We start from the raw sequence: 23,892 nt of genomic DNA, 5'->3' as shown, positions 1-23,892 counted from the left end.
TTTATCAATTAAAAATCCTAAAATCACATCTTAATCTAGTGATAATATCAAAATGTCTGCATCGTTCTTTTAAAATTGATATTGGCGTCGCCACTACAAGATTTCACAGGCACACACTTGAACAACATACAAATTTATTTGCTTTTAAAAAATTCTAACAGTAAAGTGAAAATTTTAAAATATCTGCATTTTTTTTTAAAATTGATGTTGATGCCACTATTTACAAGATTCTTTAGAAACACACAAAGAAACAACACACAAGTTTATTTTGACTTTAATAATTCTAACAGTAACATCATACTAACACCACTTACGATAACATCCAGCTACCTAAGAAAGGGTGAACTTGATTATGTGATTAACAGAGAAGCTTATTTAACTTTAATGATTCTAACGATAACATCCGGCTACTAATTAACAGAACTCTGGTGTAAAATTATTTTTAAATAAAAATAATGAGATGTAATATACAATTACCTCTGAATCTAATTGTTTTGACAAACAGAAACTCTGTTACTCTAACTTTTATAGTTTGGTTGGATAGCATTTTCACGAGGGGCCTAAGTAACGTTTACAACGAAAAACCCGACGAAATCTTGCGCACAGCTTGTTGCCTGTACATTTGTCGCTTAAATGATTGAACAATCTCCAAATTTAAGTTTATTTGCTTTTCGAACCGAATAAATAGACAAGGAAAAAGAAAAGACAGTTGTGTTGATGTGCTTTCTCCTCCACTTCTCATCTTCAGGTGTAGTACTACAACAGAACCACGAAACATCTGCTTTCGTGGCATCTTATAGACCATGTCACTCAACACAACATATAACATGTACATTATGACAACAAGTTATCAACATATGTATCCTTGTTCTACATATTCTAATTAACAATAGTAGCTAGCTAGTTAATTATATTCTACTTAGAGCAATGGTTCTGTCAACATTGCTGAGATTTATCTACCCACCGCCAGCATCGTGGTTCATAACCGCCATGACAGTAATCAATGGTGCATCATTAGTAAATGCTGGACTGATGGAAATTAAAGGGAAGAGCATGCAGTACTCCAAGTTTTTCAACACCAACAAGAAGAATGTCGAAGCTTCTGGTGCTAAGATAATCGAGCTTTCTGGTAGAAATGGAATGCTGGTCGCTTATGGACCAGCTTTCGTTGCTAGTGTAACCTCTTTAGCCTTTATGCCAAATGAGGGCCTTAGGTTCACTTTGGTTTCTTCTGCTCTTGCCGTCCATTTCTTCAAAAGGCTTTTTGAGGTATGTAATCTGTAACTACTATTCGTAATTATCAGCTGTATTGAAAGTCGGAGAAATTTGAATTAGTTTAGTAAGAGACGGATGAACATGTATTCAAGCACATTCATTCAACGAGACTTAACTCTTGGCCTCATGTTAGGCACAAAAAGAAGATATTATCATGTCTAGCTCTGTATAAATTGTGTGGTTCACACATTCTATTAGTTATGCGCGATATTCAGGGGCGGATCTAGTAAGAGTCACGGGGGACATGTGCCCTCCTAAAATTCTTTTTTAACATTTTTTCACCATTCTAAATTTTACAAAATTACAAAAGTGCCCCCCAAATTTAAAAATATATAAGTGTTTTCTAAAAATTTGCTTGGTGCCCCCTCAAGGTTTCGTTTCTACATCCGCCCCTGGCGATATTTCTGTTGTTCTGTGGTCTGCATTTGTTAACAAGCTTCAAAATTCTTCACTAAGAATAACTAATCAAAGTACTGTAAATTTCTGTGTAGGTTTTATTCATTCACAAATACAGTGGAAGCATGCCAATAGACAGCGCAATTGTCATCTCCACAAGCTATTTTCTTTCTTCACTCTGCACAATCTACTCTCAGCATTTGTGTGGACAATTTCCCGAACCAGTAGTTGATCTGAAATACGCTGGAATCACAATTTTCTTAGTTGGCATTGTCGGAAATTTTTATCACCACTACCTCCTGTCTAAGCTAAGAAAAGAGGGCGACAAAGAGTACAAGATTCCTCAAGGAGGTTTATTTGATCTAGTTATATGCCCGCATTATTTATTTGAAATTCTAGGATTCATAGGAATCTCCTGCATGTCACAAACTGTATATGCGCTATCTTTCACTGCTGGTACAATTGGTTACTTGACGGGAAGAAGCTATGCCACAAGAAGATGGTACCTCTCAAAGTTTGAAGACTTCCCGAAAGATGTAAAGGCTCTCATTCCATATATTTTCTAGATTACCAGAGAGATGAATATATAGTTATACCAGAATGTAACTTCTGAATTGTTAATGATGTATTATTGGGAGGTATGAACACTGATATTTTAAAGCTCTGTTCATGTTAGGAGAAAGATTTTGTATTATGTACAGATGTGAGCTCTGAAATAATGTCAGCTTCAGATTTCCAAATTTTAGTGTTAGTCAAAGATTTTATATAAATCACATATATATATATCATAAAATTTTAAACTGAGAACTAAAATTGAAATGAGTTTGAGATCCACAAGTTTCAACCACCTATCTTCTCATCATATTTTGCCTGATCTCCTTGTTCTTTCATCCATTCCCATACTCAAGAACAACCTCTTGTTTCACAAACAAATCTTTCTAAAACTCTCCGCTTAAATCCCATTAATATATCATTGCTAAGAATAATTTCTTCTTAAAATATGGTGCTAACGAGATTTATCTACCCTCTGCCAGCATCGTGGTTCTTAACCGCCATGACAGTAATCAGCGGTGCAGCATCAGTAATTGCTGGATTGATGGAAATAAAAGGAAAGAGCATGCAGTACTCAAAGTTCTTCAATACCAATAATAAGAATGTCGAAGCTTCTAATACTAAGGTGATCAAGTTTTCAGGCAGAAATGGAATGATCTTAGCTTATGCCCCGGCTTTTGTTGCTAGTGCTGCCTCTGTAGCCTTTATGCAAGACAAGGGCCTTAGATTCACTTTGGTCACTTCTGCTCTTGCCTTCCATTTCTTCAAAAGGCTTTTCGAGGTATGTAATCCGGATCTACTGGTCACTAGTCTACTTAGTCAATAATTATCAGTTTCTTTTATCTTTCCATAAACAAAGATTGTATATCTTCAAAATTCAAGTGTATCAAAAGTGTGAATGTGTAAACAGAGGTCATTTTGTTCTGAAATTTAGGCCTGTCGTCGAAAAAGTTAACTCAAATTTCAACTACCTGTGAAATTTGTGAGAAATAGAGAACAGAAATGAGACCCTATACCTTGGCATAATCAAATTTTAAGTGTTTACTTACAGGATTAGTACTAAACTATGTAATTGTACTAATCAAAGGAAAATTTCTGTATAGGTTATATTCATTCACAAATACAGTGGAAGTATGCCCATTGATACTGCAATTTTTATCTCCGCGGGTTATTTTCTTTCTTCACTCAGCCTGATCTACTCTCAGCATTTGTGTGGGGAATTTGCGGAGCCAATAGTTGATCTAAAGTATGCGGGACTCACAATTTTCCTAGTTGGTGTTGTTGGGAATTTTTATCACCACTACCTCCTATCCAAGCTAAGAAAAGAGGGGGAGAAACAGTACAAGATTCCTCGAGGAGGTTTGTTTCATTTAGTTATATGCCCACATTATTTATTTGAAATTCTGGGATTTGTAGGAATCTCCTGCATTTCACAAACTGTATATGGGCTATCTTTCGCTGCTGGTACGATTTGTTACTTGACGGGGAGAAGCTTTGCCACAAGAAAATGGTACCTCTCAAAGTTTGAAGACTTCCCAAATGATGTAAAGGCTCTCATTCCATACATATTCTAGATTAAAGATAGCTTTAAGCCTATACCAGAATGTAATTTCTGAATTTATATAACTAGCTTAAATGGATGATATGACTGTTAAAACTTAAAAGCAATTTGGAAAATGTAGCATGGCTCTTTAGTAATTGCAAAGACAGGATGTTGATCCTGATTTATTTTATTTGAACAATTCTGATCAGATTTGAAATGATTTTGTAGATTTGTACAAACTTGAATCAAAACATTAGGCAACAAATTATCTCTGGCATGCATTTGATCAAGATTGTTCCTAAACAGTAAACACCTTTTACCATCCTGTCAAGTGTCAACTGACAACTCTATAATCTCCACGATGTCCACATTGTTCTACACTGGAATTTCTGCTTCTAGAATACTTCAAATTAGATCAAGCCAGTGGCGGAATCAGACGGGGTTACGGGGGCCTAGATGGTGCTTGATCTAATCAAACTAAGTACTTTGGGTAGAATCGGGGTTTAGATATTGAAGGCGCTTGAGTTGAATCCTCTAAGTCCTAATTCTACTTCCAAAATCCTCAGCACCAAATTTTTATTGAACCATTATGATTTTTTTTTCCTTTAAATTCGGAGTAGGATTGTGGTAAGAGTCTACCTCTGTATTCGAACACACATATCTTCACTCCACTAACACTGCAGCTAGCTATCCAGCTATCAAATCTTTTTCTTTTTTTGTTGCTAAGTAGCTATCAAATCTTGCTGTCTAAAAAAAAAAAAGCAACTGCTACACTTCATTCTTTATTTGCAGAATAGTTATTTTTGTTCACAGCTATAGCCTTAACTCTAAACACTGACATCTAGTCTTACTGGCACATACAAGAAATAACATGTCCAGAAGCAGTGCTATAAAATGATATCCAGCTATCGTAAAAGAGGCGTGTGGAATAAATGGTTTGGTAATACGGATCATCTGTTAAAACTTAAACTTGTTCTCATCATCTCATGTATGTTCTGGAAAGGGGGAGACAGATAGTGTATATGTTTAAGACAGAGTATACTTTTAGAATTAGCATGCAACTGATTAACCCATAATTAAGAAGCATATACTATACATGTTTAAATATCAGCATCTTAATAAATATTTAGAACATGTATTCGCAGATGTTTGTTGTAAAAATGTTCGGTAAATAACTGTTTGATTAATTTTTTATGACACGTATCAAAACTTCTAACACAAAAAATTCTTCAAAGCAACTTTTTGAAAATTAGTTTTTTAGCCCAAACTTTTATTTTGATCCGCTAATTATCAAACACTAACATTATCGGATTGAAATGGTCAGACCTCTAAAACATGTCGAACATCTAATTTTATCTTCAACCTCTAGCTTTCAAACACGGCCGATATGAATATAAGATCTTACTCAAGTATAGACCAAACTGGCCTACAAACTAAAAACCATTAAATACACTCCAAATTTTACTACACCCACTCCATAATTGCTAACTGCATTCCACTGCATGACTTTATATTTTTTTTATTATTTTAATTTCTGGGGCTCTACCGCATGACGTCATGCTGACATGGCAGCTGATGTGACAGTCTGGGTGGCCCCTAATACTGACGTGACAGGCTGGGTGGCCCCAATGGTGACGCGGTGGTCTGGGTGGGTCTTGATACTGATGTGGCGGGTGACGTGGCGTCTGGGTAGGTCTCATTGATGACATGGCATTTAGGTAGAAAATGTAAGCTTTGGAATATTGATGTGCCATCTAAGACGGTGCATATTGTAAGTTTTAGAAAGTATAAGGAGATCTTTAATCATTTTAAAACTAGTTCTTAGGTTTTCAGACTAATATTGATTTGTATTTGATCATCTTCCTATATATAATTTATCCAAGCATCCGCTTAATCAATCTTCTTTAATTCGACTAACACTATAACCAGATCATCAATATCTCGGAGATATCTTTGATCATCAACAACACTACATATAAATCACTAAGTTCTTAAAAAATAATCACGAATTTTTGTAACACAAATCACTACTTTTTAAGCGAATATTATTAATTTATGCAACAGGAATTCTTGTAAATTTATCAACAGTTATATCAAAATTTTAATAAAGTTAAAATTCTTGAAAGAGCTTTAGTCACTCAAAAAATTGAAAGAGAGGTAGTCACAAAAAAAAATTGGGACATGAGCTGGGGTTGGGACAGGGGTGATGATGACTGAAAAAGGATGAAGAAGGTGATAACGGCGGAAAGGAAGGGGCCGAGGTGGTGATGCTTATGGTGAAATCGGGAGATGATGGGTGTGGTAGCGGTGATCAGCTTGGGTGAGAGAAGAAAGATGAAAGTGAGATTGAAGATGAAAGTGAGATTGACGGGAGACATGCCCGTTGTTAATATAAAATAAGAGAATTTTAAATTTTATTTATGAATTGATTTGTATTTATCACTAATCTAGATACCTATATTTAGTATACATATTCATTAACTAATCAATCAAATAAAAAATATATATATAAAATATTTAGAACTCCTAATTAGAGCATCTTCAACCATGAAGACTCTTTGACTAAAATTCTAGTTGTCATACTAAAATTAAAAATTATAGCTAATGGCTCCAACCATCCCCACTTGTTATTTATAATTATAGTCAACCTCCTATGAATGGCTATATTTGTCGATCCGCTACAAGTCTGTAAGAAAATCTGTAGTAAGATTACACATCACTTATTAGTTATTATTATATTAAAGTGATATATTCTATTTTATAACAATCCAAAATATTAATAACATACTAATTTTAAATTATAGCCAACCAATATAGCCGATACCATCGAAGCAAAGTGTCTTACAGGTTCAGCAAATTTTACATAATCTCTTATAAGTCTAATTTAGTCAACCGTTATAGCCAACGTCGAAGATTGCTCTTACAAATGTTACATACTTAGAACTTATTATTCAGTCTAATATTAATAACAAATAAGATTTGTCCGTGACAGTAGTGCACGTTGGAAGCACGGAAGTAAGGATCTGGGGATGGAGACCATCATTTGTTGTTTGGTGCAACTATGTCCTGTACTATCATTTTACACTCCCTCTCTCTCTCTCATGAAGCAGCAGTGACCAGACACACACTTGTTTTTCGATTCCGAAGAATCAAATCCAACAAATTTATGAATTATGAATGCCGCATGCTATTCTTCCCATCTCTCTCTCTCGTATATCATTCGTCCACGAGATGGCCAGCTCAAACCAACTTGTAACTTTTGTTTAACCACGTTAAATTTAGTTGGAGATAATAGAGGGTAACATATACAGGGTGTGTCGATGGTATAAGCAGAGAGAGTCCTTGTAGCCAGCCCGTCTGCATAAAGCCAGCTGCTGGCTCCTGCAGTCATGTGGGTCCACGTGTTCACCACCTTTCCTTGCCATCCGTATATCTTTTGACTTTGACCAGTCACACTTAGTCAAGGTTTACATAGGAGTAGTATTTACAAATTATTTAATTTTATATTTATAGTAAATTTGCTTTATAGTTTACATTACAAGAAAACGTTCCTAAATTTTAATTTTAAAAAAAGAGAAAGAGAAATATTTTCGTGCATCAAAAAAAAAATATCTGTACTTTTCTGACTTTCCACCATGTTTGAAGATAAAAATTGATAGTTTGATTCTATTTATAAAAATCTTAATCTTCATTTTTATTAGAAAGAAGTAAAATAATTAATTTTTTAACAATTTAAAATATGTGTAATAAATCAGAAACTATTATTTTGTGACACTGTAACATCATGTATAAGTCTATGGCTGATCTGAGTAATTATGCAAATTAATCTGTAGGTTCTTTTTCACATCTCTTTTATAATTAATATAAATTTGATAGTCTTTCAACAGATATATTCTGAGATCTTGATGAGAGAAAATATATAAAAGTGAAAGAGACTGCCAGGACAAACTATGAGATTGGAGGGGCCGACGAAGCTTAGAGCATCTCCAACGGCGTTGGTTATAATCGTTGGCTAAATTGGACCTGTAAGACATTATGTAAAATTTGTTGAACCTGTAAGACATTTTGCTTCAGTGGTACTGGCTATATTGATTGGCTATAATTTAAAAATAGTATGATATTAATATTTTAAATTGTTAAAATAGAATATATCAGTTCAATATGGTAATAAATGATGTACAATCTTCCTACAGATTTTCTTACAGACCTGTAGAGGTTCGACAAATTTAGCCATCCATAGGAGGTTGGCTAAATTTATAGACAACAGCTGATCGTGGTTGGAGTTGAGTTTTTGAAGATGTTGGCTAAATCTTTTTATTTTAAGTATGCCAACTCACTTTTTAGCCAAGGGCTTTAGATGGTTGGAGATGCTCTTACAGCAAGAAAAGTGAATATAATTAGTACGAAAATGCATGTTTAGCTATTTTTCCAATCACGATTGTATATTCCTTTGTGGGTATGGATCTATATTTTGTACGGTGTTTTTTTAGCTGTCCCTTTTAATATCTGTTAATCTTGTTACAGTTACTTGAATTAATGCCAGATTCTCATATTCCTTCGCAAACCAGGCACTAGGCGCGTCTTACCTACGACGTCTAGATGTCTTAATATATGACTTTCTTTTTTACGCCAACCTATGACATTGTACAGACTACTGCATTTGTTTAGATCCCCCTTCTTTAGAAAATCATGATATTATTATAAAATATATATATGTTTTAAGTGATTTATAAAGATCTAAGTTATTTCTTCCTAAAAAAGTTTATTAACTGAATTGAAATAACATTTTATAATAAGATATGCACAAATATTAAACATGTATTCATTTATCCTAGTATATGTTTAGTAAACAATGATATTTAAACATTCATTTCTTTATATTTAAGATTTATATACCATAACCAATTAAGTTATTATATCATTAAAAATATGTTAAATTTTATATTATATTATAAAATAAAAATATATAAACAGGTGTTTCATAATTATAATATGAATTAAAAAAAATAAACGAGTTAAAACTTAAAAGAACAGAGAGTAAATTAAAGTAGTAGCAAACTTGCTGGGATGAAACAATTATAGCTTAATCTGCACAAACAATGAAAGAGCGCGTGAGTAAGAAATAAAAGGCCACAGAAAGACACGCAGACATGTATAGAGGGAAAGACAATGAAATGAGAAAGAAGAGGAGGAGACCACGTTGAAGCTCTCACCATATATTATATACACACTCTCCAATCTGTCTATCTGTCTCCCTCAATCTCTAATATATTCAAATATACATAGTACTCCATAAACCCACTCACTTCCAGCTATCATCTCTCTTTCTTTCCTCCCATTATATACACATTCTTCCCTTCATTGCATGGTGTTAAATTCCCTTGTTTTTATTTATTGATCCATATTATTTCGAGAAATGACAATGAGCAATGGCACGGTGATGAACCAGTTTGGCGATACAACGTTGACCAAAGTGTTTGTCGGAGGTTTAGCTTGGGAAACTCCAAAGGAAGCTATGAAAGAACATTTTGATAAGTATGGTGAGATCTTGGAGGCTGTTATTATCTCGGACAAACTCTCTGGCCGATCCAAAGGCTATGGATTTGTAAGTCGTGTTATTACATTATTCAATCCGACGACAGCTACTTGTATTACTACATTGTATAGATCGTAAATAAAAATGAAATTGTCTACATAGGACAGTGAATTAATTTGTTGTGACTTAGTATAATTGATCAAATCGAGAAGAAGTATGAAAGTTTGATGATTTATTAGGCGAAATGAAACAACAAATTTCTCGAATTCCAGATCGAAAATGCACATTGTCTTACTGGTGTTATTCTATTTCTTGTTTTTGATAGGTGACGTTTAAGGAGCCTGAGGCTGCTAAGAAGGCTTGTGAAGACGCTACACCGGTGATCAATGGTCGCAGAGCCAACTGCAATTTGGCTTCACTTGGTGCGCGCCGCCCCAGATCAACTTCCACTCCTCCTCCTCCTCAACACGGTAAATCAGCAACAATTTTATATATATTTCCAGATTCACCAGATCAAATTAAGTCAAGTTAATTATCAAACAATCAACCTGAAACGCAATGCTCTATAGAGAAAATTTGTATATGTGCATTTCTCTTTAGGCCTTAGCTATGCAATCACAAAATTAATTAATTCGAAATATTTTGGTTTTTTAAAATGTTGTAGGACCAGTACACAATGTTGGGCCAAGATCTGTGGCAGCAGCACCAGCTAACAACCAAGTGCAGTGGTACTATTCACCTGCAGCCGCTGCAGCAACACCGGCATTGCCATATCATCATCCCCATCAGCAGCAGCACCACACCCTTCAGGCAGCCGCAGTGCCTTATTATGGGTATTCTCCGTCTTACATTGCCGCCGATCATGTCAATTACAACCATGTAAGCAAATTCTGCTAAATTCTGTTAAATCAATACTCATTAAAATCACACAATATACGCAGTAATGTGAACTTTTGAAAATTTAAATTTGTACAATTAATTCATTGTACTAAATAAATAAATATCGGAGTGTGCCTTAATGCTGTTGCTAGACAGTTGAGTTCTCGTTTTCATGCACTTTTATTGAAAATTGAAGAGTGTGTACATAGAACACACAGATCTTATTGAAAGCGTGCGCAAAAGTAGGTGGCTATGAATTTCATACGCATCCATCAAATTTTCAATAACTTACTGCACCACCAATGTTATTTAAATTTCTATAAATAAAAATTTACCACACATTAGTTTTGTTTAAAAAAACTTTTTAACAGAGCATCTCATGGCATAAAATACAATATTACTACTTGTACTTCACATATTGTAAACATCTAAACAAAGGATAAACTGCTGCATGATGTAGTGGATACTATATTCTCTGGTTAACATCGAAGGGATCGGAGGGAGTCGAACTCGAGACTGAATAATACATGAATATTGCAATTTTAGTAATTAATTTCCGGACTATATTTCAACTTTATATTGACATTGTCTTTTTACTTTTATTTTTGATATGCAGAAACTAGGTTACACCACTGGGTCCTACATGAATGGGCACTATTCTCAAGTGTACTTGGGGCAACCCATGATGGGGACAGCAAACACACTGATGCCAATGTACCCATTCTACCATTTCCATCAGACACAAGCTATGGGCCATCCGGCCCACTATTATTCTCCAACTGCTACTGCCACAATAACAACTGGTCCAGCTCTCATGACAAAGCCCACTTCAGTTCTCCCTAACCCAGGTAATTAAGTATTAAGTAATTAAATAATAATAATTTAGATTTTTCTATCAATTTATTGAGAAAAAAGGTAGTTTACAGTACATTTTACAAAAATACCTTTTGAGCTATAGCATAAAGAATGGATTTAGACTTTAGCAATACACATGAGTACATGATTAAGATTCTTCATAATCAATTGCCAGAATAAAAGTTAGAAAACATTGTGGCACGAAACAGAGTTTCACGTGAGCATGTATATATTCTGGCCCAGTGACAGCTGGGCTTCTGCAGACCCACATGATATTAAAAGCAGAGTAGCATTATTCTATCCAGCCCATATGACAGTTGAGACAGTTGTATTTATATGACTATATAATTATGCATGTCGTCAAACTAATTTAATTTACAGCTTGTAAAGTGCTGTAGATAGTACATGTTTATTTATGTTCTCCCATTTATCGCTAAATGGCCTGCGGATGTCGTGTAATAACTGTATGTAGGTATTCTGAATTATGGTTAATTTTTTTTTATTCCAATTGTTTCAAAAAAAACATTTTACATGCAATTTGAGATTAAAAAACATAATTTTACATATTACATTTCAAAATTTGTTTTCAAAATAAAAAAAATATATGTTAAATTTTTATTCTTAAAAATATTGGAAAATAATACATAAGTATTTTTTTTCATCTCAAAATACATATAAAAATCAAAATGACTATTATTTTGAAACAACAAATGTATATTTTTATTAAGCAATCTCATTCTCGTTCTCATTTTCATAAATCCGTGAATATTACCTGTAAGCCTGTAATTTAGATGATTTTTACAGGATTCCGTTTTCCGACCATATGACTCAATAAATGGCATTGTATTGTACTCCCTCCGTCTCAATTTATAGGTCCATTATGGAATAAACACACATATTAAGAAAAAAGTTGCTTAGATAGAATCTTATCTCATATATCATTAATTAGTGTATTGGTAAGTGAGAATATAGTTGAGTTTCAAAAAAATCACAATAAATATAGGGATTTAGTGCATTGAGAAATGAGAATAATGTTGAGTTTCAAAAAAATAACAATTAATATGTAGATAAATTTGTATTGAAAGAAGAGAGGGACAAGTACTTTGGGACAATTTTTTTTCCCAAACTAGACCTATAAATTGAGACGGAGGGAGTACTACACTATGATGTTGTATAGTACACTGACATTGTAGATTCAGTTTGTTTGACTGCAGAATAGGTGCAGTTGGAGAGCAGGTGAAAGCATTCAAGAAAGAGACTGAAAGCACTTGAAATAAGTAGCTGGAAATAACAAATGCAAGGATCTTGGCTGCTCAGAATAATCATATTATACATCATCTGTAGTGGCTCTACTTTCTTTATCTATCCTTTTTCTTTTTCTTTCTCCATTTTTTTTGTTTTTATCTTAAGCAGCTAATTATTCATTCATTCCCCGCCTAACATGTTTCTCAACTTGAGAGACAATCAATTGTAACTTTGAATTATGATCCATTAAAGTTCATCCAACATTTCATAATTTTGCTTTGAGTTCGCTTCCGTCAGTGTTAATCTAGCATTTATATGGTAATTTATAAAAGAATGAACGTGGACTTATGATCCATATTTAACATATCTCGTTTGGTAGGATTTGATTTAATATTGAATGCTTACTTGAATACTACCGGTAAATATCTAAGTGACTTCGAGTTCATTAAAGTTTGAGAAATTCTCTGCAAAGGTGAGTTAGAGACTCGTATTGACATTTCATGATATTATCCAACATTATTACAACAAGTTTAATAAGTTAGTTAAAGGTGAGTTTAAACTCATATTCAGACAATGTATCAAAATAATGGTCTTCAACACTATCTTAGAAAATAGAAAGTTATATTTTAAGATAGACTAGTTTTACTTTTGGATGATAAGTCAAAACAGACATATATATTGAGACGAAGGGAGTATAACGAATAAGAAAAGGCGATATGTTATTTACGTAATTCCTCATTTTTATAATAATAATGATAATGATGAATCATGCGTGTATGTATATGCACTAATAAATTAAGATATGGATAAGTTTTGAAAAATATTTTTGATTCTATAAGGACATCTCCAACAAAATTTGTAAATAAACTCTTATTTTAAAATTAAAGAAAGATGTTTAAATTTAATGCTCCAATATATTTTTTTAATATTGAAGAGTCCCCTTCTTCGGTATGTTTTAATGAATATATTAGTGCTCATGACTCATTATCTATGAATATAATATAACATAATTAAGGAACAAATATAAAGAATTTTGATGAAATTATCATGTGTTTTTTTGGGATGAATTAATTGAATAATAAAAATTCATACAGCGTCTAAAAAGCAATTGAGTCGAATTAACATTAAACAAATTATATCGCTGGCTAATATAATCATTATGAGAGACAATCAACTCATATGTTGAATTTGATATATTTGTATGTTTTCACTTCACCGTAATGAGTTAAGCAATCTTATAATTATATCTAATGTGAACCTTTATTATAAATTTTTATTGTCGAATCAAAATCGTGAAAACCTACCGTTCATTTTCAAACAGGGTACTTCTTTCTTCTCGACAATTAGAAACAAGCCGATCAAAAAATTCATATCTAACGTTCCAACATTAAATTAGACTAAAACACACACAAAATCCTTAAAACAAAATTCAAATAAATTATAAAATTTTCATTATCTTTCAAAAAAATGTTTTGACATAACTCAACAGAGGCACTATAATTTACTCCTAAGTGCAACTTTTAACTTGACCAAGGTTTTGAACCTTGAAGAAGTTGTGTAGAAATTTATTGTACTTCCCCAATTCTACCGCCTAAGTTCGAACACGTGTATATTCTTTTCACCCCTTTTAGATCTCCCCAAGCGAACACGCCCAAAATCTTTCCCCCGAACCAAACTCACTTCTACTGTTCTTCCTTCGAAACTCCTCAAAATCTAATCTTTCATCTCAATCAACTCAATAATCTTAATCAGGTACCCTAAAGATTCAATCTTTACTTTACTTTTGTGTTCTCGCACCTGATTAACTTCAATTTTCTTGCTGTTCTTGATTGTTTAAGTTGGTTTTGTAATTGGGTATTTATGAATTGTTGTAGTCGTTGTAGTGTAATTGTATTTGTATGAATTGGATTTTGTTCAGATTCTGAAAATGGATAAACATGATGATGATGTGGGAGTTTCTAGGGTTAGTGAATCTAGTGGGAATGCTACTGTTTTAGTAGCTGGTGAAACCCTAGATGAGGAGAAGTTGGGTTGTGGGGGTGATGAGAGTGGGGAGTTAATGGTGGGGTTAGTTGGTTCTGATGTGTTTTTCGACGGTGTTAGTGGAGTTGGGGTTGGTGGAAATGGCGAATTGGGGGTTCAGGGAGATGGGTTTGTCGATGATCAGGGAAGGGGAGATGGGGTTGAGGAGTTAGGGGAAATTGCGGGATCATCGGGTGATAAGGTTTTTGAGGGCGATGGGGTTGTGAGTGAGGATGTCGTTATGGAGGAAGTTGGTATTGTGGCAAAAGAGGTTGTTGTAGAGGAGAATGTGAAGGTTGCGGTGAGTGAGAGTGGTTTAGAAAGAGGTGAAGAATTGACTGAAAGGGAGGGTGTTAGCTGCGAATCGACTGTCCCGTTTCCTTGTGAAGATAGTGATATGCATGGTGATGCTATGAACTGTGATACTAAAGTCGTCGAAGAGGATGTGAAAGTTGTGATGAATGAGGATTCTAAGAACTATGGTGAAGTGACTGAAAGCGATCGTGTGAGCTGTGAATTGGCTACACTGTCTGCTCATGAAGATAGTGATATGCATGGGGATGCTATGAAGTCTAATACTAAAGTTGTCGAAGAGGATGTGAAAGTTGTGGTGGATGAGGATTCTAAGAAATGTGGCGAAGTGACTGAAAGGGATTGTGTGACCTGCGAATTGGCTACACTGACTGATCTTGATGGCAGTGATATGCACGGGGATGCTATGAAGTGTGATACTAAAGTTGCCAAAGAGGATGTAAAAGTTGTGGTAGATGAGGATTCTCTCAAATATGTAGAAGTGACTGAAAGGGATGGTGTGAGCTGTGAAATGGCTATATCGTCTGCTGGTGAAGATATTAATATGCATAGTTATGTTATTGAAGAGGATGTGAAGGTTGCGGCTAATGAGGAGTCATTAGGAAGAGGTGAAATTGTGATTGAAAGGGATGAGGTGAGCTGTAAATTGGCTACTACATCTGCTGAAGAAGATAGTTCCATTCCCAGGGAAGCTGTAAATGGTGCTGATGAAGTTGGTGCAGGAGAAACTTTGGTGGTTACTGAGTCCTCCAGTGTAAGCACCCACATTGCAGAAGAACTTGATTCTGTAGTAAATGAGGATAGAGCAGAAGCTGTAAAATCTTCAGTTGAAGTTCTTGAGAATCAGCTGATGAAGCCAGTTATTGGTGTTTTAGGTGACGAAGCATCGGATGCACATGTTTTATATGATATAGTTTCTTCAGACAAAAGTGTAGGGACTGCCAAGAGAACAGGGTTGATTGAAGGTGTTATCGAGGAGGATATGAAGGTTCCGGGGAGCGAGAGTGGTTTGAAAAGAGACGAAGAAGTGACTGTTAGGGGTGATGTGAGCTCTGTGTTGGCTACCCCGTCCGCTTGTGAAGATGGTCATATGCATGGGGATGCTATGGATTCCGATACTAAAGTTGCCGAAGAGGATGTGGAAGTTGTGACGAATGAGAATTCTAGAAAATGTGAAGAAGTAACGGAAAGGAATGCTGGGAGCTGTAAATTGACTGTCACATCTTCCTGCGAAAATACTGATATACAGGTGGATACTATGAATTGTTCCAGTAAAGTCATCGATGAAAATCCAAAAATTGCACCTATTGAGAATGCTTTTGGAAGAGGTGAAAATGTAATTGACAGGGATGATGTAAGCTGGGGATTGGAGAGTGGTATACATGCGGTTGCTGAAAATGGTACTGATGAAGTTAGTGCAGGCGATAAATTGTTGGTTACTGGGTCCTACAATGCAGATACTAGCGGTGCTGCCGAAACCCTTACTTCCGTAGCTAATGAGGATGGTGCAGAAGAAGCTGTGAAACCATTGGGTAAAGCTCTTGAGAATCAGATGATGCCGAATATTGGTTTGTTGGGTAATGAAGCAACTGATGCACATGTTTTAGATGATATGGATACTTCAGATAGAAGTGGCGAGACTGCCATGAGGACAGGGCTGATTGAGGGTGAGTTTGATATTGATGAAGGCACTCAAACTTCTATAGATTTGGTATCCACCATTGAGCGTTCTGGAATAGTTGCAGGTGTTACTGAAGCTATTGATGACAAGATTCTAAATTCTGATGGAGATGTCAAATTTGGAGATCACAAATTTTTGACAACTGCGAGTGAGGAAATATTAGTTGAGAATGCTGAATGCAGAAGAGAGAAAGAGCTAAAGGCTGAGCCTTTGCATGGGAGCTCCAGAAGTGATATTGCTGTCTGCTCAGATCCGGAGTCAGGTGGTAAGCAAATCCTAGCTGACACCCAGCTGATTTTGAATGATAGCTTGCTAGTAAATCCTATAGCAAATATTGACAGGCATGAAACTATTTGTTCAGATACTGGGAAAAATGTTGAACAATTTGACATCCTCGGAACAAATGTTTCCGGGGATGGTTTTAAGGAGGCAATCGATTCTAAAGAAAATGGATCAGTGGCTGATGCTTCGAACCACACCTTAAGCGGTTGTATTGAGGGAGTAATGGCTGGTAATAACTCAGAAATTGATGTCGGTATACACACATATCCTATATCCTCAAGCCAAGAAAACCACGATACTGAGGCAACAATGATGAGCATAAATGTTGCAGATTCAAATATGGAAGTTTCAACAACTGCTATGGATGCCATTTTCGGTTCAGAAGATATTCGAGGTTTAAAGTTTGATCCTTCTAGAAAAGATGGCGATGTACCTATAAATGAAGAAAAAATTAACAAACATGTGACGGATTGTATAGACTCCGGTGTTCAAGAAACTGAAGGAGATTCTGATTTGCCGATTCCAAAGTTCTTGGATGCAACTTCAACCGGCAATTTTGTTGAGGGTACTTCAGGTCAAGATCACATTTTGGAAGTCGAAGAAGAATATAATGATGAAAATCAGGCCGATGCAAGTAAGATGGAAGAAACAGATGGTCTAGACAAGGCTATGGATTTTGAACAGTCAGATGCTTTTGATGAGAAATTTCCTGAACAGATGTCTCCAGGGGATGGGAGCTTATTTAGTGATTGCCACTCTCATTATCTGCTACCACCAGAAAATGAAGGTGAGTTCTCAGCTTCTGATTTGGTCTGGGGGAAAGTCAGGAGCCATCCTTGGTGGCCTGGGCAGATATGCAATCCTTCCGATGCATCAGAGAAGGCAATGAAACATCATAAAAAGGACTGCTTCTTAGTGTCATACTTCGGAGATCGAACTTTTGCGTGGAATGATGCATCTTGGCTGAGGCCATTCAGGACACATTTTTCTCTAATAAAGGAACAAAGCAATTCTGAAGCATTTCAACATGCAGTTAGCTGTGCGCTAGCAGAGGTTTCTCGACGGGTGGAGTTGGGACTTGCCTGCTCTTGCATACCGAAAAAATCCTTGGCTGGTATTGAATCTCAAAGTCTGGAGAATGCAGGGATTCATCAAGAAGCTGCAATAAGATATGGTGTAGATGAATCTTCTGCCGCTTCTTGTTTTGAGCCTAAGGAACTTTTGGAGCATATAAGATCGTTAGCTGTTCTCCCAGCTGCTGGCAGTGATGTCCTATTACAGCTTGTGATATCAAAGGCTCAATTATCGGCTTTCTCTCGTTTCAAGGGACAGTGCCCCCTGCCTGAGTTCCAGTCATATGGGGGTTTGCTGGAGAAGGATGCAAATACTGATGGAATTCAGCAGCATGTTAACCAAATTATAAGTGAAAACAACTTCAGTAGCAAACGCAGTCATGATTTTGTTGACAGTCTACCCCCAAGAAAGAAAGAGAGAAGCATGTCTGATTTGATAGAGGATAAGCCACACTCCTCAGATGTTGACGATGAGTTCAACAGCAATATCACAGATAAGTCTTTTGCAACATCTGCCGGAATAAAGAGAAAGGCTCAAAATTCTCTCACTGAAGGGTCAGATAAAAGACAGAGTTATTATGCTGCCAAAGTGTCTACCACTGCATCTCAAAGTCCTAAGCCATCATTTAAGATTGGTGAGTGCATTCGTAGGGCGGCAAGTCAACTGACCGCATCTCCATCACTTGTGAAGTCTAACAGTGAAAAGTTTCTTAAGGTTGATGATAGTGTTGGGCAACATTTAGGGTTAGACGACACTTCGCAGATTCCTGTGAACTCCCAAAAAGAGAGGACGATGCTTTCACCAGAGCACTCATCTTTAGCTGAGACTCTTTCCCAACTTCACTTGGCAGCACAGGATCCTATAAAAGGCTACAGCTTCTTAAAAAACATTACTACTTTTTTCACTGGTTTTCGACATTCAGTTGCTTCAGGCCAGAACTCTAGAATGCGGAACTTATCTACAGGAAGAGGTGGTAGAAAGAAAAAAGCACCCCAGTCAATTTTGAACTCTCCTGAAGAATTTGAATTCGATGATGTGAATGATTCCTACTGGACAGATAGAATAGTACAAAACTATGGTGAGGACGAACTGCTAAATAATGCCCAGAATGGAGAAGCTGATTATCAGTTATTGCTTCACCAGGCTGATAAACCCGTAAAATCCAGTCGTAGATCGAGAAAGCAATTTTCTAATGGGGAGCATCTAGTGGTAGCAGAGGAACCCATAGCAGAACAAATTGATAAGAAACAAGATTGCTCACCCACAGAACTCATACTTAACTTCTCCGAGGGACATTCTCTTCCTACAGAACTGAATCTTAATAAAATACTCAGGCGCTTTGGCCCATTGCGGGAATGTGAAACTGAGGTTGACAGGGAAACCAGACGTGCGAGGGTCGTCTATAAGAGGTCTTCTGATGCAGAAGTTGCTTTAAGTAGTGCTGGGAATTTCAATATATTTGGGCCAATGCATGTTAAATACGAGCTCAGCTATGTGCCATCAGCACCATATAAACCTTTGCCAGTTGCAGCATTAGAAGGCGAGCTTAATGCAAGTTCATTTATTTAGGTAAGTTCCCTTATTATGTAAAATATTAATTGTTTTCTAAATTTAACCGGTGTTGGTATTTAAAGCCACCTGTGTACTGCCCTGTCTATTCCAAATTCCTTAATCTATTTCAGCACGCTAATGCATAGGGCACCTATCCCTTGAGTGATTTGTTGAAATGAGATCTTTTGTTTACATGATTATCAAATCTTAATTTACTCACAAAGTTTTAGTTCAAGCTATTATGTCACTTGCTTAGTTTAATAAGGTTACAGAGAGGCTCTTCTGTTTTTTAGTGCACAATTATCCCAAGAGCTTTTGGTCTTACAACCCAGTCAAGAGTATGGTTAGATTTACGAAGTAGTGGTTCTGTGAATTTTATGGCTTCTGAAAAGGACCTCAAACATAGGTTCTGGCATCATTTCCTGTGTTTGAGGTGTAGCAAAAAGATAATTGACATAAACTGGACATATGACATAAGATTATGGTTACAACTTGCATGTCAGTATCTTGCCCGTCCTTCTCCTCCTCATTAATCTCTTCCTTCTTTTTTAGTTTCTAGGGAAATATGTACTGAACCTTGTGCACAGATACGACATTAAGACAAGATTTACTATCTACTTGCTGGGCCTAAGAGCAAGTCCAATGCTAGATGCAAAAATGATAAAGTGCTTTTTGGCGCTCAAAAAAATTTGCACTCCAATGATGCAAAATATAACATGATAAAGTGCTTTTTGGCGCTAAAAAAAAAAAAGTTGCACTCCAATGCTGGTTTCATAACTAGTTTCCGAATTTAAATAACTCTTTAACTTTAACCTAATTCAATATGTTTTTGGTCCTTGGAGATGTACAATGCAATTATTATTTAACTCTTCTCCTCCAATTTTAGTTATGGTCTTATGGATGATGTGGCAAGGATGGATAGATCCATCCTAGGTTTGAAATATAGAACCTAGGATGCAGTTATGCCTACTTGAATCAAATTATGAAACCCCATTGAGGGTGCTTTTGCATTTCGTGCTGTAATATAGCAATAGACCTAAGTATAGCATTGCAGTGGACTTGCTCTAAGTAAAATTGTTCAAATGTCAACTATTGAACTTGGTCAGTACTACTAATCTACACGTGTCATTCTAATACCTGCTAGAGATATATCGATTGGTTTGGGTTAAAAGCTTTCCATAAAGATCTCTTTTTTCATGTGATCCACCTCGCACTGTTGTAATTTGTTGCAATCACCTGATGAGTAAATCCAAACTTGTCAATCTGAATTATTTTTTTTAATCTTATATTATTTAAGATTATTTTTTCTCACCAGAACCACAATCTTTTCTTATTTACTATAACTTGTAGCTATCTGTACTGATATTTTATAATAATAGGTGCTTTTTTTATAGTTGAGAGGGGCCAGCGGGACCAGGTAGTGTGAGCTGCACAAGTGCTCATAGTGGATGAGATGGAGGTACCAGTCTATTTGTTAATCTCTGTATGAAGAAGATCAATGAAGTCTAGTGATACCCTGTATCATGGCCATAATGTATTTTATCACTTACTATAACCACAAAGGTCATGTATTTTAGTTAGGACTCAGTTGACTCAGTATTGATAGCCAGTTACCGAGGTTTTTGTCCTTGTAAGATTTGATTTGTCATTTCATTTTGGCATATGATGTTGTGATCTGTTATATATTTGAATTGCTGCTCATGTTAAACCATCTAACATTTCAAAAAATCATATCTTGTATCACTGCAGAATTTATTTCTTGGTTCCTTTGTTTGTCTCAGATATAGTGAGTTCATGTTATTATTTTATTTTATTATTTTCTGTTGTAATTTTTGGGTGTCAGGGAAAGGAGAAGAATGATCTTGTAGGAAGTCTTTACTGGCTTATATGTTTTTAATTAGATTGGAGTGTTGACAAACCTGTAGAAGTCAAAGGAGCTCATCGTTTCTCATGCAAAGGATAATTTGCCAAAAGGGGGTGAAAAAAATAGCTTACACTTCGAGTCAGAGAATACTGTATTTCGCAAGAGGGATAGTCTGACAAAACTCAATGTCACTGATATTGTTATCAAAATAAGCAGTATATAGTATATGAGTCAGAGTTATCTGCATATTGTATCCTTGTGCTTGGGGTATATTTGCACTTTAGAGTTGTAGCGGCTACTGCAGCCAGATGACCAACGTTTCAGCGCTCTGCATCGGTAAGATATAAATCATACAATCAACTAGGTGATACTACTACTAAAAATATGGATTATATGTGTTTAAAGTGACACAGCTCTGTATCATTTATGCGTTTAAAGTGAGACAGACTTAGGAATTTTATTCTTGTGTCTTGTGTATATCTAGTGTTCATATGGTTCTAGTAATTGCATCTAATGCTTTTACTCTTTTGTGTCTGGCTATGGAAGGCCACATTGTTAAAGTAGATCTGTCTGTTCAAAATGTGGTGAATAATGCATCATCCATTCACCCTTGATAAGCAGAGGAACCCAAGTTGTTGAAGTGTAGTCCTCTGTTTGAATCTAGTGGAGTAGTTATTGTGTCGAGAAACCTCCTCATTCATTTGACAACTGTATGCATATATTCACTATCAAATACTTGGTGGTTGCCTATGTACGTGATTAGCCGCATAGCTACTTCAAGGCCAGGGTATAGTCACGCTCTAACAGCCAGCGACGTATAGTGCCGGTTTGGCTGAGGTTAAAATTGTAACTTACTGACTTAATGTGATTTAATGAGATAAGCTGTAAGTTAAAATAATTTGTTAGATAAATTTGATGGATTATTAAAAATATAATAATAAATATAAAAAATTATTTATGGCTAATTTAGGATATATGAGTAATTTTTATTAAAAAAATAATTCAGAAAAATAAGTCACTAAAAAAATATCCCAAACTAATTTCTGACTTTAAATTAATTTTTGACTTATTTCTAGTTTGTTGATTTCTACTTATTACATGAATTAATATTTTTAATTTAAACTCGGAGAAACATTCTCTCGGAGAGTTGGACTGTCCTTTGATGTTAACATTTGAAAACTAGCTTGTTGGTTTTAGTTTTGGGCCTCTCTCATGTACAGCATTGTTAATGGCTTACCTGCAAAAAGGTAGATTTAATAAGCAATTTGCACTCATGTGCTTGTGAAGTTGATGTTATAACCGTAAAGGTTGAGATAAGAGGTCACTTAATATGACTTAACCATGGGTCGCGTTTAAAATAGAATCAATTAATATTTAAAATAAAATTATAAAATCACTAAAGTTCTGTTTGCATAATTTTATATTTTTCATAAATTTTCAAGATCTAAATTTAAATACATATTTTTTTGCATCGTTGTGTATGTTCAAAAGTAATTTCAAAATATAATACATAAATAGGACATATTTTTTTCATGTGCGGTTCTGCCGCAAAATCCTAACTAATATTTAAAATAAGATAATGATTCTAAGGTTCTCTCCTGATGCTAATGGTTCTCTCTGGAACATAACCTCAACTCGGATATTGACTTCAACCAATCACAACTAAATATGTGCTTTCTGGAAAAAACTGAATCATTTATTAGTAAATTCTATAATTTTTATAATATGCATATGTAATATTAATAAGTGTGAACAATATAATACCTTGCTAATTATGCATTCTAGTGTATTTGAATTAATCACCTAAGCGATTTCTAAATATATGTAGTTCCATTATAGAATTGGTCTGAATTATTTATATATCAGAAAATATCAATAGGCAGCTTGTTTACCTTCTTCTTTTTTTTTTTGTGAAAAGTGCTTATAAAGAATTTAATATAATTGAAAGAAATATGATATTTCATTCCCCAACTGTAATGCACCAAAATATTAAATAACAAATTTAGTTACAGTAACTTGAAAAAATATTCAGTACACAAAAATTATTTTTCTTATAGATGAAAATATTTAATATATATTAATAATATGATTTAAAATTTAAATATTTGTTATTTTTTAAATTGATAATTTAAATATAATATCCATTATTGAAATATTTGTTAGTATACGGAATATAAAATCTGGAGTGAGTTGTATGTTTTTCTTACAATATAACGAAATAACTGAATGAGCTTATGTCCGTATGCAGCCAAGAGATTGCGGATGGTTCTGTAATATGGCGGGAATATGACCCTAGGTTTTGCTTAATTTAAATTCTCTAACAAGCTTATTAACCGCTTTTCCGAGAAAAGACCGTGCTCAAACATGAGGAACGTAGGATTCAATGACTTGGCGCGAAAGTATTTCTAAGTCTGTCAAGATTGTACTTTATTGAATGAGGTTACCGTTACATTTGTATTCTAAAGAACACAAGTCTCGTATCTGCTCTCCTGTTTCACCCAACCCTAACCTAAACTGTCAAAAAATTGCGGGAAATATACATTTTTTAGTAATAAATAAATATATTATTTAAAATTAAATATATAGTTTTTAATTTTAATGAAGTATTGCAATAATCAAAACTTAAACCTGGCCTCAGCTATTTATTAATGTTTAGTTTAATAAATCATGAATAGAATTCAAATTTCAGATATTTAATATAATTAAAAAATCAAAATATATTCCTACGAGTATCATGTTTTTCACATAATTTTGAGGATCCCACAAAACACGTTAAAACCTGGGAGTATAAAAAGCTCGAAATCCAATGCAGTTCCAAAGCGCCA

At 34.9% G+C, this 23,892-nt stretch overlaps 4 protein-coding genes across 7 annotated transcripts; all 4 read left to right on the top strand.

The window, feature by feature from the left end:
* The first annotated feature begins 728 nt into the window (after positions 1 to 728).
* On the top strand, positions 729 to 2,331 carry LOC108208053 (uncharacterized). The gene is made up of 2 exons (XM_017378528.2): positions 729 to 1,269; positions 1,767 to 2,331. The coding sequence occupies exons 1-2, from the start codon at positions 928 to 930 to the stop codon at positions 2,235 to 2,237; spliced, it is 813 nt and encodes a 270-aa protein (XP_017234017.1). The 5' UTR covers positions 729 to 927; the 3' UTR covers positions 2,238 to 2,331.
* A 139-nt stretch (positions 2,332 to 2,470) lies between these two features.
* On the top strand, positions 2,471 to 4,027 carry LOC108208295 (uncharacterized). The gene is made up of 2 exons (XM_017378814.2): positions 2,471 to 3,004; positions 3,327 to 4,027. The coding sequence occupies exons 1-2, from the start codon at positions 2,672 to 2,674 to the stop codon at positions 3,795 to 3,797; spliced, it is 804 nt and encodes a 267-aa protein (XP_017234303.1). The 5' UTR covers positions 2,471 to 2,671; the 3' UTR covers positions 3,798 to 4,027.
* Positions 4,028 to 9,017: 4,990 nt separating this feature from the next.
* LOC108208140 (probable RNA-binding protein ARP1) lies at positions 9,018 to 12,552 on the top strand. The gene is made up of 5 exons (XM_017378632.2): positions 9,018 to 9,371; positions 9,628 to 9,772; positions 9,967 to 10,181; positions 10,798 to 11,029; positions 12,236 to 12,552. Exons 1-5 carry the CDS (start codon positions 9,183 to 9,185, stop codon positions 12,253 to 12,255), a joined length of 801 nt encoding a protein of 266 aa, XP_017234121.1. The 5' UTR covers positions 9,018 to 9,182; the 3' UTR covers positions 12,256 to 12,552.
* Positions 12,553 to 13,869: 1,317 nt separating this feature from the next.
* On the top strand, positions 13,870 to 20,969 carry LOC108208793 (uncharacterized). 4 transcript variants are annotated; one of them, XM_064087579.1, is made up of 3 exons: positions 13,870 to 16,558; positions 16,658 to 19,221; positions 20,583 to 20,969. In XM_064087579.1, exons 1-2 carry the CDS (start codon positions 14,209 to 14,211, stop codon positions 19,219 to 19,221), a joined length of 4,914 nt encoding a protein of 1,637 aa, XP_063943649.1. In that variant the 5' UTR covers positions 13,870 to 14,208; the 3' UTR covers positions 20,583 to 20,969. The 4 variants fall into 4 exon arrangements, with proteins under 4 accessions (XP_063943649.1, XP_063943647.1, XP_063943646.1 ...); XM_064087577.1 differs by having other exon boundaries at positions 13,870 to 16,561; XM_064087576.1 differs by having other exon boundaries at positions 13,871 to 19,221; positions 20,598 to 20,969.
* The last annotated feature ends 2,923 nt before the right edge of the window (positions 20,970 to 23,892 follow it).

This window comes from Daucus carota, chromosome 2, assembly GCF_001625215.2.
Source record: "Daucus carota subsp. sativus chromosome 2, DH1 v3.0, whole genome shotgun sequence".
NCBI classification, from domain to species: Eukaryota; Viridiplantae; Streptophyta; class Magnoliopsida; order Apiales; family Apiaceae; genus Daucus; species Daucus carota.
Note: the sequence above shows the minus strand (reverse complement) of the source record. Positions and strands in the feature narration are given on the sequence as shown.

Excerpts from the sequence above, each read along its gene's own strand:
- LOC108208295 (XM_017378814.2), top strand. The coding sequence starts at position 2,672 with ATGGTGCTAACGAGATTTATCTACCCTCTGCCAGCATCGTGGTTCTTA. Across the intron at positions 3,005-3,326 it reads TCTTCAAAAGGCTTTTCGAG|GTTATATTCATTCACAAATA; the intron begins GTATGTAATCCG and ends ATTTCTGTATAG.
- LOC108208140 (XM_017378632.2), top strand. The coding sequence starts at position 9,183 with ATGACAATGAGCAATGGCACGGTGATGAACCAGTTTGGCGATACAACG. Across the intron at positions 9,372-9,627 it reads GATCCAAAGGCTATGGATTT|GTGACGTTTAAGGAGCCTGA; the intron begins GTAAGTCGTGTT and ends TGTTTTTGATAG. Across the intron at positions 11,030-12,235 it reads TTCAGTTCTCCCTAACCCAG|TTTGTTTGACTGCAGAATAG; the intron begins GTAATTAAGTAT and ends TTGTAGATTCAG.
- LOC108208793 (XM_064087576.1), top strand. The coding sequence starts at position 14,209 with ATGGATAAACATGATGATGATGTGGGAGTTTCTAGGGTTAGTGAATCT.
- LOC108208053 (XM_017378528.2), top strand. The coding sequence starts at position 928 with ATGGTTCTGTCAACATTGCTGAGATTTATCTACCCACCGCCAGCATCG. Across the intron at positions 1,270-1,766 it reads TCTTCAAAAGGCTTTTTGAG|GTTTTATTCATTCACAAATA; the intron begins GTATGTAATCTG and ends ATTTCTGTGTAG.